The 13,702-nt window shown below is 31.4% G+C and overlaps 1 protein-coding gene across 1 annotated transcript; it reads right to left on the reverse strand.

Moving 5' to 3' along the window:
- Positions 1 to 434: 434 nt before the first annotated feature.
- Positions 435 to 13,566, reverse strand: LOC143055507 (ubiquinol-cytochrome-c reductase complex assembly factor 1-like). Its single transcript, XM_076228654.1, has 9 exons — positions 13,412 to 13,566; positions 9,230 to 9,322; positions 8,711 to 8,791; positions 7,261 to 7,333; positions 6,545 to 6,602; positions 5,394 to 5,502; positions 4,763 to 4,843; positions 1,904 to 2,017; positions 435 to 709 (listed from the first exon to the last, which is right to left on the reverse strand). Exons 1-9 carry the CDS (start codon positions 13,496 to 13,498, stop codon positions 626 to 628), a joined length of 780 nt encoding a protein of 259 aa, XP_076084769.1. The 5' UTR covers positions 13,499 to 13,566; the 3' UTR covers positions 435 to 625.
- Between the last annotated feature and the right edge of the window lie 136 nt (positions 13,567 to 13,702).

The raw sequence follows: 13,702 nt of genomic DNA on the forward strand, positions 1-13,702 counted from the left end.
CTTATTCTGCGAAAGATTCTTATTTTTTTTTACTGCTATTATCTTTATTACCAAAGTGCTTTTAAGCACTGAACAATAAAGATTGCTTCAATTTATCACTGGGAAGTAGAATTAAGTATTGCATTGGTTGCAGTTGATTTAACAACTGAACCTTACAAATTTTATTTTTTAAAAAGATATAAGATTCCTGTTCCTTGCAAAAGATATGTAATTTTCTTGACAAGTGTAAGATCATTTTGTGACTTGACTATCCGAGGATATAGTACATAGATACATTTCTGGAAATGTTCATTAATAGGATGTATAGAATGTTATGATCAATGAACTATATTTTATGTATCAAAAAAGAAGTGATAGGCCTTGGAAGGTTTTAATATCAAGTCAGTCCTATAAGGTTTTGTTTGCATTTCATGCAATCTTTACCGAAAAACAGACAAATCTATATATCTTAATTTTTTTCATAATTGTGATATACTGTCTATTGAAAAATAGATAAATTTGTGAAAATATGTTTTTTATCCATTTATTAAAACAGCAACATCCTTAAGTCTGTGTTCCACAGAGCAAAGGCAACAATTGTCTAGATATCTAGTCTTTGAACTGAGGTATCTTGCCTTGAATAATTTCATTGTTCTTGAAAAGGAAGTAGTTTTATCATTCCTGATCCCAATATATGACTGCTACTATTTTCCTCTTCCAGATATTTAATCTGAAATGTAAAACAATATTTAATCAATCTTTTAAACATATTTTCTCCGGTTATTGATTTTATAGATGGTTATTAGTTATACTTTGTTAATACATTTGATTTATTGATAAAACTTTTGTTCTTAAGATTTAGATTTCTTTTCATTTATTTACATTACTGAGGATTCATAATGGTTCTTTTGATACCAGTTTTTGTTGAAAAAGGGACACCTTGAATTCAAAACAATTGATAAATTTTCTAGGGTTATTATTTGATTTATTTCACTTGACTGGGCGGGGTTTAACTGTTCACTTATTTAAGACCAGTCCAAATATAAACAGGTGTTTCGGGATAAACACATTAATGAAGCGTCCAGTTATTTGTTCCATATTATTCACTCAGTTCAATTGTATATCATTTTGGTGACACTAATTGGTGATTAGCAATCAATTATAATTATAACAACCATCATCCTTATCACACACATCTTCAAATAGACTGTCCTTATGCAAATTAAGACGTAAGCTCCGCCCAATCAGTTGAAATAACATTGGTAATATCTATGAAGACTTTGCAAAATCAAAGAATCATTAGCTTTGAATGTTTTAAGTTTGAGTGCTCCTGAAACAACTAGGATAGTGCTTCAAACACATCAAATGTATAGTTTATTTTTAAATTTAACATGGGAACAGTTTTAATAAATTTTTTTCCTTAAAATAATGACATAAGTGTAAACTTTTCTATGAATTATTACCTGTCTGCACTCACTTATACAAACCTGTCATACAAGTGCGAAGTTTAGCTAGCTATAAAACTAGGTTTAATCCGTCCTTTTCTATATGAGAAAATACCTGTACCTTGTCAGGAATATGACAGTTGTTGTCCATTCATTTGATGTGTTTGATAATAAAATTGATAATGGAAATGGGGAATGTGTCAAAGAGACAACAACCCTACCATTGAGCTTTTGATTTTGCCATTTGATATAAACTCATCATAGAAACCAGCATTAAATTTTGTATTTACATCAGACACAGGTTTCATCTTAAAAAGACTCATCCATGACGCTTGATTCCCAAAAAGTTAAAAAGGTCAAATGAAGCACGAACTAGAAGGGCATCGGGGACCAAAATTGATTAGGCACTTTCCATTTTGGATTTTCCTGCAAACTCTGTATTTTTGTAATTTTACGTTTTAATGCATTAAAGTTCTTACCTGTTTTCTGATGTATCCTACACACTGTGATAACTTTTCAGGATCTATATCTTTCTTACTGTACAACATGTTCCATACTGCACTTGCTAAATCTTTGTCAGTTCCCATGATTCCCTGAAAAAATGGAGTACTTTTACACTCTGATTCACCCCCATTTAGCTGAAGTTAACAGCTATACGTAAGTTTTAACAAATGGTTGGGTCAGAATGCTTAAAGTCTAAAAATCTGTAGGTTTTTTTGGGTGAAGGAAAACTTGCATGGACGTGGTTTTTTAATTTTTGTTGTTTTGCGGAAATCTGCATACAAGCCATAAGAAAATCTGTCATTCGTTGAACATTTCTTTTCGTGGTTTAACTGCACCTAGGAAATCTTCGAAAATTGGTTTGCAACGAATAACAATGAATCCACATTGTTTGAATTTAATGTTAGAGAAATGCATAGTTCCTTGTACAAAATCAGAGCATACACATAAACTTTTGTTTCTTTGCAGTCATAGTCATTTTTGTTGTATCTTTATTTTTTTTTTTTGAAAAATCAGGCTGGTTTTCTTTTTAAATTGTTTTACAACTTGTCATGCCGTCATTGCATAGCTGACTATAAGGTATAGTATATGCCTATTATTGAATAGTTGCTTATATCAATATCATTTGATCTCTTCTAGATATATCTCAATGGCAATCATACAGCCTCTCCAGAACTACATGTATTTTATTCCGATTAGTAAATGCTAAAAATTATGAATGTTGTATTTGGTTGAGATAATCTCCAAGGCATATTTTCCTGTTTTCTATTATTTATCTTCATGATCAACTGAGTGCTAGAAGGACCTTTTTACAAAATTCAGGATTTAGTTCTTTACTTAGCTGCAATTTTATCAGAATTTTTAGGTTTAAATCATAGGAATGAACACAATATTTCATGAAAATTTAGTATTTGGTATTTATTTTTTTGGCAAATCAGGAATTGGACACCCCTCCAACCCCTCAACCCTCCTAAATTAATTACTTCCTTGGTGTAGATGTAGGAGATATTAACATGTGAATAAAAAGAGATTGGGGGATTTGTCAATGTCACATTAATCTAGCTACACAAAAATAAAAAACCAGGTGCTCCGCAGGGCGCAGCTTTATACGACCGCAGAGGTCGAACCCTGAACAGTTGGGGCAAGTATGGACAAAACATTCAAGCGTGATACAGCTCTGAATTTGGATTGTGATCAAATTTTTGACATTACATGGGTTTTTTTTACACAAAACAAATGTCAAGATTTTACAAATCAATTAAAGATTTCTTCTTCAAACTTTTTAAATCTAAAATTAAATAGTTGACACAGCATAGGTTTCTGACACAGAATGAATGTGGTCTAATGAACTTAAAAGTTTTTTTTTGCCTTTGAGCAATTCACTATGCTGTTGAATATTAATCCTCTCAAAAAAATGTTTGAAGAAATTTTCTTTTTATTTATGAAATCTGAAATGAGAAAAATTTAACCCCCCCCCCTTTTTTTTCACATCCCTGTTTCCCTTTTTCCAAAACTGATATCAGTTCAAATTTCTAATGGAGTTTGCAACAATAACTACTCTTTTAAATACATCATAAAATATTAAAATGTAAAATAAAGTGCTTGTTATCACTGAATGGTAAAGATTGGTTGGTAGTAAAAGTGAATATACATTGTTTATTGTATAAAACAATAAAAAAAACTTCATCAGCAACATTTTATATTGGCAAATTTCCAATGAAGTTATTTACATAAAGTTATTGGCAAATTAAAATAGAAAATGACATCATAGTCATGTCTGGCAAATTTCCAACATATATTATCAACTACTATTCTATACAAAGAAAGATAACTCCAATTGAAAATTAATTGCTATTGCACAATATTGTGCAATTAGATATTTCTTGCTATTGTGCAATACTGTGCAATTGAAAATTTCTTGCTATTGCACAATACTTGATATGGAATCCTGATTTGGACCAACTTGAAAACTGGGCCCATAATCAAAAATCAAAGTACATATTTAGATAAAGCATATCAAATAAGCCCAAGAATTTAATTTTTGTTAAAATCAAACTTAGTTTAATTTTGGACCCTTTGGACCTTAATGTAGACCAATTTGAAAACTGGACCAAAAATTAAGAATCTACATACACAGTTAGATTTGGAATATCAAAGAACCCATTTATTCAATTTTTGATGAAATCAAACAAAGTTTAATTTTGGACCCCCATTTGGACCAACTTGAAAACTAGGCCAATAATTAAAAATCTAAGTACATTTTTAAATTCAGCATATCAAAGAACCCCAAGGATTCAATTTTTGTTAAAATCAAACTAAGTTTAATTTTGGACCCTTTGGACCTTAATGTAGACCAATTTGAAAACGGGACCAAAAATTAAGAATCTACATACATAGTTAGATTCGGCATATCAAAGAACCCCAAAAAAAGCCCTTAATTCCTAAACTGTTGGAACCAAAACTCCCAAAATCAATCCCAACCTTCCTTTTGTGGTCATAAACCTTGTTTCAAAATTTCATAGATTTCTATTCACTTAAACTAAAGTTATAGTGCGAAAACCAAGAAAATGCTTATTTGGGCCCTTTTTGGCCCCTAATTCCTAAACTGTTGGGACCAAAACTCCCAAAATCAATCCCAACCTTCCTTTTGTGGTCATAAACCTTGTGTTAAAATTTCATTGATTTCTATTCACTTTTACTAAAGTAAGAGTGCGAAAACTAAAAGTATTCGGACGACGACGACGACGATGACGCAGGACGACGACGCCAACATGATAGCAATATACGACCAAAAAATTAAAATTTTTGCGGTTGTATAAAAAAACGTGTGTAGTTACCTCTTCATATGTCAGCAAAGCAGTATAGAAATGGTCATTGAGTTTATATAAAGCGTTTTTTCTTCCCGCCATACCATGTTCCTATATAAAAGATAATAATAATCTTGTTTGTAAGCAGAACATAAACAATATATGTACATTGTCAGAAAATATAAAATTTATTTGTATGAGCTTTAGAAACTGCAAGTAAGCCAGGTTTGCTGGGCTTTTCTCCTGTTTTGTAGAGAGTACAAATAGATTTATAGGCTAAGTATCATATAAAATGCTTATACTGCAATGCTTACCTGTTTTTTTAGCATAATTCAATGGAGATCAACGAAACTTAAACTGGATCTGTGACTCATCATAATAGACTCACGTACTAAAAATCGGCTCAATATGTGAAAGTCTGTTTTTTTTTAAATCTGTTTATGTGCTACCTCCATGAAAGTTAAAAATGTTAAAAGCTTGAGCAAAACCCAAAAAAATAACTTCATCTGTAAATTATCATAGTAGATTCACATACTAAAAATCAGATCAATATGTGAAGTTGTTTAAAAAAACTTTTGAGCCAGGTGAACAACAAATGGCATGGCTTTTAGGTCTTTACATAAATAAAACTAACATATATTCTATTTAAAGTCAGACTAACCTTTATATTTCTACTTCTGACATCCACATCTGACCACATAGCTTTGACTAAGCCATTCCTTGAATGTCTGCCTTCCTCTCCTTCTTTGGCTAACCTATACATTATCATCCTACAAAATGTTGAGGAGAAATACAATACACTTAAAAGTACCATTGCATGAAAGTTAAAGGCTTCAATTTGCAACAAAGTAAGTTAGAAGGATTTTCCTAATGTCAATAATCTCTTGACAAATATTCAGGCAGGCAGAGATTAAGACAGGTGCTCACCTAGTGATTGACCCCTCTCCCTTCAATTTTTTTATTCAACTGTGGGTCTGTTGTTTCATTGTTTTCTTCTTATAGTTGATGTGTTTCCTTCATTTTTAGTTTGCAACCCAGATTTGTTTTCTAACAATGGATTTATAATAAAATTGAGAAAGGAAATGGGGAATGTGTCAAAGCGACAACAACCCGATCATAGAGCAGACAACAGCCAAAGGCCACCAATGGGTTTTCAATGTAGCGAGAAACTCCCGCACCTGTAGGCATCCTCCAACTGGCCCCTTAAAAAATATGTATACTAGTACAGTGATAATGGACGTCATACTGAACTCCGAATTATACACAAGAAACTTAAATTAAAATTTTACAAGACTAACAAAGGCCAGAGGCTCCTGACTTGGGACAAGTGCAAAATTGCAGCGGGGTTAAACATGTTTATGAGATCTCAACCCTCTTTAATCTTTATAAACAACAAAAAACACTTATGAACCACATTAACAACTGAATAAAAGGTTCCTGACTTAAGACAGGTGTAAACAAATGCAACTGATTTAAATATCATAACAGGCACCAACCTTGAAATTGAAAAATGTAACTGAAATAAAATTGTTAGACCTTCTTTGTAAAAAATAAATAAAAAAAATAAAAATCATCCACCTATACAAAATTCATATGAAAGAAGACTTTCAAACAAGTTCTTTTTGATGACATTAAGCATTTATTCACTTTTCCAACATTTACTTTAAATAAGGAAAGACAATGATTTAAACTGCCATAAATTAGAAAATATAAAACTACATTTATTTGAAATGCCAGACTATAGAGTGGTCATATAAGTAGTATTTGGACAAGAATTAAATAAAGAGAATGGTTTTTACAGTAATTACTTACCAGACATGTAATTCTGCTACCAAATACCAAGAGTTAAAGGTATCAGGTAAACCTATTTCTGAAAACAAAATCAAAGGGTGTATTTTAGATTTGCTATATATACTAGTCAAAATCACACCTGAACTTTTTGTCATTAAACATGGATTAATGTTACTAAATTCAATCATTGACCAAAGAAATACATCTATAAGTAGTTTCAGGTTGTAATAAGAATAACACGACAGATTACAACAGAACAATTTTGATAGCAGAGAACAAGCACCTTATAATCAGCATGACTTTATCAAATGACTATATGAATACTAAAAATCCACTAGGTACTTTGATTCAGTCACAGACCCATAATGTCACAGGCGTGTTTTAGTTTCTATAAGAATAAGAGTCAAACTTTATAAAGATGTGAAAGATTTCAAACACAGTTCCTAGGTTTTGCCTATCGAAATGTTATAGCTATTACTATTAGTTAACATCATCTTTACTTTTTCAGACTTTTAACAAAAGGTCTTAGAATTATTTTGCCTTTTCCTGCAGTAAATCTTTGACATCAAATCTGAATAAATACATAGATTTTCCTTTTGGAATGAACACTGAAGGGAGATAACCGAATATGCTAAGTTACAGGAGATACATGTTTGTCATGCTGAAAACAAACTTGTTTATATTCGTCTTGCATGCCACTAACATGACCAATAACAATAAGTTTTTGATATACCTACCTTCCATTAAATCTATGCTGTTGATTTGTTTACGATACAAAAAATACAGGTTAGTGCCACTGACCATTAAATGCTAAAAGAATAAATATAAAATATTTCTATTTAATATCATGTAAACTATGAATTCATTGGTATTTGTTGATAAATATTTTGTGGTATTTGTAAGTAAAGCTGAATCATGAATTTAAGTGTCAATTATCTGAAATCTTTTCACAAAAACTAACCGATCAGTCTTCTTACAAAATGATATGTGATATGTAGTAGCTATGAAATAAATTCTGTTTTATTACACAATAATTAACAAGAGGCTGTCAGGGCAACAGCAAACTGGATTGATTATCATTTAAGTGTGTCCTGGCATTTTTCAATATCACAAGAACCATAACTGCTGAACAGTGAAAGAGAAAATCGTCAATATCAAATTTGACCTCCATTGTGTCATCAGTAACAACATATTAAAATTTGAAAAGCTTTATTTGAATGGTGTATGAGTATATGCAACAACATGACTAAAAACACAATTTCTCAATCTTTCAAGAACCATAACTCCTGAACAGAAAAAGTTAAAATCACCATTATTGAACTTGACCTCCATTTTGTCATCAGGAACAATATACTAAAATTTTAAAAGCTTTGGTTGAACAGTTCATGAGTAAATGCACGGACACGACTGGAAACACCATTTTTCAATCTTTCAAGAACCATAACTCCGGAATGGTAAAAACAGCCAAAAACAGTCAAAAACGTCATTAATGAACTTGACCTCAATTTTGTTGCCAGTAACAACATTTAAAATTTTAAAAGCTTTGGTTGAACGGTTGATAAAAAATGCAAGAAAAACATTTGGCTGCCGCTCAACCGCCCATGTACATCCCCAAATTATTAACCAACATTTTTGTCCCAAAAATGCGGATAAAAATTTGAGAAAATGTATTATTTTAGTGGTTTTCATTGATGGTTAACTAGCATGTCCTTGGTACATTTGTATCCAAATTGTTCTAAAACATGTGGCATTGTTCATTTACTGTAATTTAACCTCATAAGTATAAACTAATAATATGGATGACCTATTGGGCCTAAATTAATATTTTGTTTGTTTCCCCAATCCCGACCCTCCCAAGCAAGGTGTGGGTAGGTAGGTAGGGAAATAATTTTATTTTTTTCCAAAAAGCTTTTACAATATCGAACGATGCAGCAAGTCTGAAAATCAGAAAGGAATAAAATAATTTTCTACTTAGTTTTGACAATAAAATTTTATGTGTAGCACAGTTTTCGCAGGGTCGGTTAGGATTGGGGAAACAAACAATATTTTATTTCAGGCCTTGTTTATTTTCAAATTTCACAATTCTTAAAAAAAAACATTTATTTCGGCATAAAATCTGCTTTAAATTATTAAAATGTTGTGTTATATTATGTCAAACTGCAGAGTTTCTAAAAACATATACAATACCTTTTTGCTGTATTTCAATTTTCCTCTACCATATAATAATTTTTCTCTGAGTCTTGTAATGAAAGATCTAGACTGGAGATTCTGAAATACGTAACAAATGCATTCTTATTCTTTTTAATTTGTATCTTACTCAAAATTTTCACTGCTAGACCCATATTTTTCTTTTAACAATTTAGATGAGGTGACAAAAATTATTTGCCGAAATGAAAAACCATGTCAACATAAAACATTTTGCATAACAAGATCACTTCTCAAAGTCACTCAATGTGGTGTAAATGAGGAAATACATTTTTACATGGATGGTTTGACAATAGATAAACATCATGTACATGTCAGATTAATTTAATATCAATAAATTAGAGAATGCTGCATGTGAACAATGCTATGAAATTAAAATGCATTTATTGATTTTGACTAAAACTTTCCATGAATGCAGTCAGATAATTTTTAAAATTACAAAAAACATTTTAAAAACATGAAAGAGACTTTTAAAATACATGTTTTTGTGCAAGTACTTACTGAATAAACTGGACATCTACATTGATGATTTGGATATGATTGGTCAAGTGGTCGTGAAAGTGGACTAATGACAGTAGGCAAGTATCTACTTAACTGTAAAAGAAAAAAAAAACATACAATCAAATTAGAGGTAAAGTATACAATTAATTTTCGTAATAACTAGCTCATATGATGGACTTTCTATCATTGAAAGCAAACACTGCTTATTCAAACCTCCACCTATTAAATGAGACAGTCAGACTCTCTCAGTAGTGACAGGAATGTGCTGATTTTTTTTAGGAGTTCCTGTTAATACAATGCTTGATAATAAAACATGTACATCCCTTGATGAACTTATCTTGCTGAGATGAATAAATCATGCAGCCAGTTGACTGCGACCATGCTGAGATAAAATAGGTCCTATTGGGGTCTAAACATGACACGAGATTGCCGATTTTTTGTAAGCGTGACACCTGAAAGTAAACCTATTGTGCCATGAAAAGGGAAAATGAAGTCTAGGGGGACATGGGAAAATTCCAAAACAATGAGAATTGTTTACCTACATAGTGTAAGCAATATAGAGAAATCTGACAAAACAGTAAAGCGGGATCCAGGATCGGAACAATGAGTGGCCGTTCATGTCATTTGCGGGATATTCTATCTCGTTAGAGAAAATAATGCGTTATTTTTTAAAACTATCGCACTATTTCTTCATTTTATCGCATTATTGTCCAAAACTAAAGCGTTACCACAAAAACTATCGCGATATGTGATTTTTGCTATTTATTTGAAATATTATCAAACTAACGCGTTAATTTTCTTAAATAATGCAATATTTATCATTGACGCGATATTAAGAAATAACTTGTTATTTTGTTAAAATATCGTGTTACTTTATTAAACTAACACGTTACTTTATTAAACTAACACGTTACTTTATTAAACTAACACGTTATTTTGTAAAACTAACGCGTTATTTTGTAAAACTAACGTGTTACTTTGTAAAACTAATGCATTATTTCTACATTTTATCGCGTTCCTGTCTAAAACTATCGCATTAGTTCTACAAACGTGATATTTTATTGGAAACACACGATATGTTTTGTTAGTTTTTTTCAATGTCGATATCCAATCACAAGTGCTGTTCCTCTCAGTGAGACTGGATAATCAATCCGAAGAGACAGAGGAGATAACACATCAATTTGCCACTAAATTGAAAATGTCTCTGGCGCAACTTCATGGATTGATCAACCGGACACGAGTGAGAGGGCTGCTACAGATCCTGAACACAAAGATGAGGATTTCCTTTCAGGGTATTCTTATTTTCCCTCGTTCTGGCTAAGAGTTTGAAAGTCCGTGGTTTTGGTTAAAAGTTTTGGGTTGATGCAGACGATGATGTTGAGGAAAGAGGGATGTAGTCTGGGAACAGACACTTGTTTTATTCGCATAAAAAACAAGGCTTGGAAATGTCTAGACATTAGCATTAATTTTGATACAATTTTGTTTAGCATGTTATATTTTTTAAGTACACCTATAAAAAAAAGGGGGGTCATTAATATAAGGTATACCTTATCCATTTGTAGGATGAAAATTTAAGGTCTGCATTTGTTTTTAGCTATCTCTGTCCGGTCTTTTTATTTTTCACTCTGTCTGGTTGTGGTTTTTTTTATTAGTCTATCTTGATTTTTTTGGCAAGCTTGCTTATCTTGTGTTTTGTTTTTACTAAAAACACTTGTCCTGCCTAATTTTCCAAATTTCATCCATTTTCGCATGTTGTCCGTCATGTCGGTCAGTGAAAAAAACTGTGATATTTTTTATCCTACATTGGACTATTGATGTCGTCCCTAGAGAGGGCATGTTGAACTGTAATTTAGACGTTGTTAATGGCTCTTATGATCTAATCCATTAACTGTTTACATATCTATTAGCCCTCAATGTTTACACACACCCAAACACACACGAAGGGATGCACCTCTGAAACTATTGTATTGTAGTTGGAATCAGAGGTATATAATGTCTCTGTTGAAATCAATTCAATATTTCATGGTTTATTGGATATTCCGTCTCTAAGAATTCAAAATAAATTCAAATCAAATACTTTTACTGCCATATAAATCAAAAACATGATCTGTGACATACATAATGTGTAAACAAAAATAAACAATATAATATTAGAACAGCAGTTCAAATTATTGTTTTGGGTCTCCCGTCCTCAGTTCTAATGACTGTCTTATAAAGGAAACTGTACTTTTAATTTTACTGTGAGATAAGGGGTTTAGTAATATTTTAAGTTTGAGCATGTCATCTTTAGCAGCAGTATCTTTCCATTCAGAATTGATTTTCATGGAGTTGAAATGTTTTTTTTCTCCTACAAAAGTTATATTTATCGCATTTGAGAAAGAAGTGTTTTTCGTCCTCTATATCTCATTACAGAATTTGCAGTATCTCTGATCTCGAGGGATCTTTAGATGTCGACCATTTTCTATTAAAAGAGTGTGTTCGCTTATTCTGAATTTTTTAAATAGATTTCTGTAGTCAGAATGGTTATGATTTAGGTAAAATTTTTGTTTCAAGATAATCTTAATATTTTTGTATAGGGATATTTTATTACTTTCATTTAAGATTTTTTTTCCCCAATAGGTTATTGAAAAAGACATTGCGATTTAATTTGCTTGTTTATCTATAATACTAAAATTACGAGGTCCAATTTGTCAGCCGTCATCACGTAAAAAAACGACGAATCAAAGAATTCAACTTTATATATAACTAATATAGTACAAAGGTGTAGATTAAAAATTACACCACTCCAGGCCCTTTTGTTTTCCACGTAATTAATATTGCCAATAATTAAGAAGTTCCGGGTTGAGTCCGATACTGATACCAATAGTATATTCACCTGTTACCTATTACCTTATTTGTACTTTCCGCATCTGACAGGCGCACCACCAAACGGTATATTCAGGATTAATATGCTATATACACGGGTCATATTCACAGGGTTGACACTACTAGATTGTCAAATTGATACCTATTGTATCATTTTAATCAGTAAAACTTTCTAAGATAACAATACGAATACTAAAAATCTGGACTAAAATAAGGCGTATAGGTACAGTTTTCAATTTGTTAGCGGGCATGACGTAAAACAGCGAATCAAAGAATTCAACTTTTTAACTAATATAGGGCAATGCTGTTGATTAAAAAATATTCCATTCCAGGACCTTTTGTTTTCCAACTAATTAATACTACCAATAATTGATAAGTTCCAGTTCAACGGATTCAAACAGAAAGATTTGAAAGCAGAGAAAACTGCGTATCTTATAATCGGCATGACTTTATCAGATGACAATACTAATATCAAAATAAGGCTTGCGCATAGTTATATACTTTAATTCAGTCACGGACCCGCGATATCACGGGTGTGTTCTAGTGTTATTTAATTCTGTACCTGTATTTTGTACAGTTGTTCTTTTTTCTGGATTAAAATATGTTAAAATGTCTGATTTTCCAATCTGAGGCAATTATCTACTTTCTTTTTTATTCTTTGTAAAAATCTATCTCGGTCTCTGTGGATTCTAGTCATTTTGCTTCTAATGCCAAAAGATGGAAACAACACAGACTCTCATTGGATCAAACTTATTCGCATATAATTGTGATAGTTTTCATAAAATGAAGAATTAACGCGTTAGTTTAAGAAAGTAACGCAATAGTTTTGCAAATAACACTTGAATACTTGAATAAATAATATTGCGTTAATTATGAAAACTAACACGTTAGTTTGATAACTTTTCAAATTAATAGCAAAAATGAAATATCTCGATAGTTTTGTATAATAATGCGTTAGTTTTGAAATGGAGAATTAACATGTTATTGTTTTGAAAAATAACGCGTTAATTTTTGCGTTATTAAAAATAACACGATAGAATATCCTGCTAATGACACGAACGGCCACTCATACAGAACCCCCATGAGACCCCAATAAACACCTTTAATTACCTGTTGTTAACAGAACATGATAGATACCCAGTTTACATGATGATTTCATTTGTGTGAGTCTAGATTACCATGATGGTAATACATTGTATCTGCTAAACTTTTATCCTAAGCTGTCCCCTGTCACAACCAAGGGCATATATCTTTTTATTAAAATATTAGACAACCGTCAAAGTTTCTGAACCTGTAGAAAATGTAACTTTACATTACCTGTCGACTAACAGTAAACTGCAAAACAGGATTTTTGACTGATAAAACAAATAACTGCCTGAAAGAGTTCATGTTGCATAAAGTCATTGCATAAAATAACTATACTCTTCAATGTGGAGGTTCCCGGAAAAAAGAACCGGCGCTCATACCTGTGAAAATTAAGAAAAATTGGAACATATTAGTTGATGTTATATTATTTGTCAATTTTCATAGTGTAGAAAAAACTAAAAAAGTATATTGCAAATGCCGAAGTGGTTCATTTTATAAAATTTAATACGATTTTTTTCAATG

Source organism: Mytilus galloprovincialis, chromosome 12, assembly GCF_965363235.1.
Source record: "Mytilus galloprovincialis chromosome 12, xbMytGall1.hap1.1, whole genome shotgun sequence".
In the NCBI taxonomy this organism is placed as follows: Eukaryota; Metazoa; Mollusca; class Bivalvia; order Mytilida; family Mytilidae; genus Mytilus; species Mytilus galloprovincialis.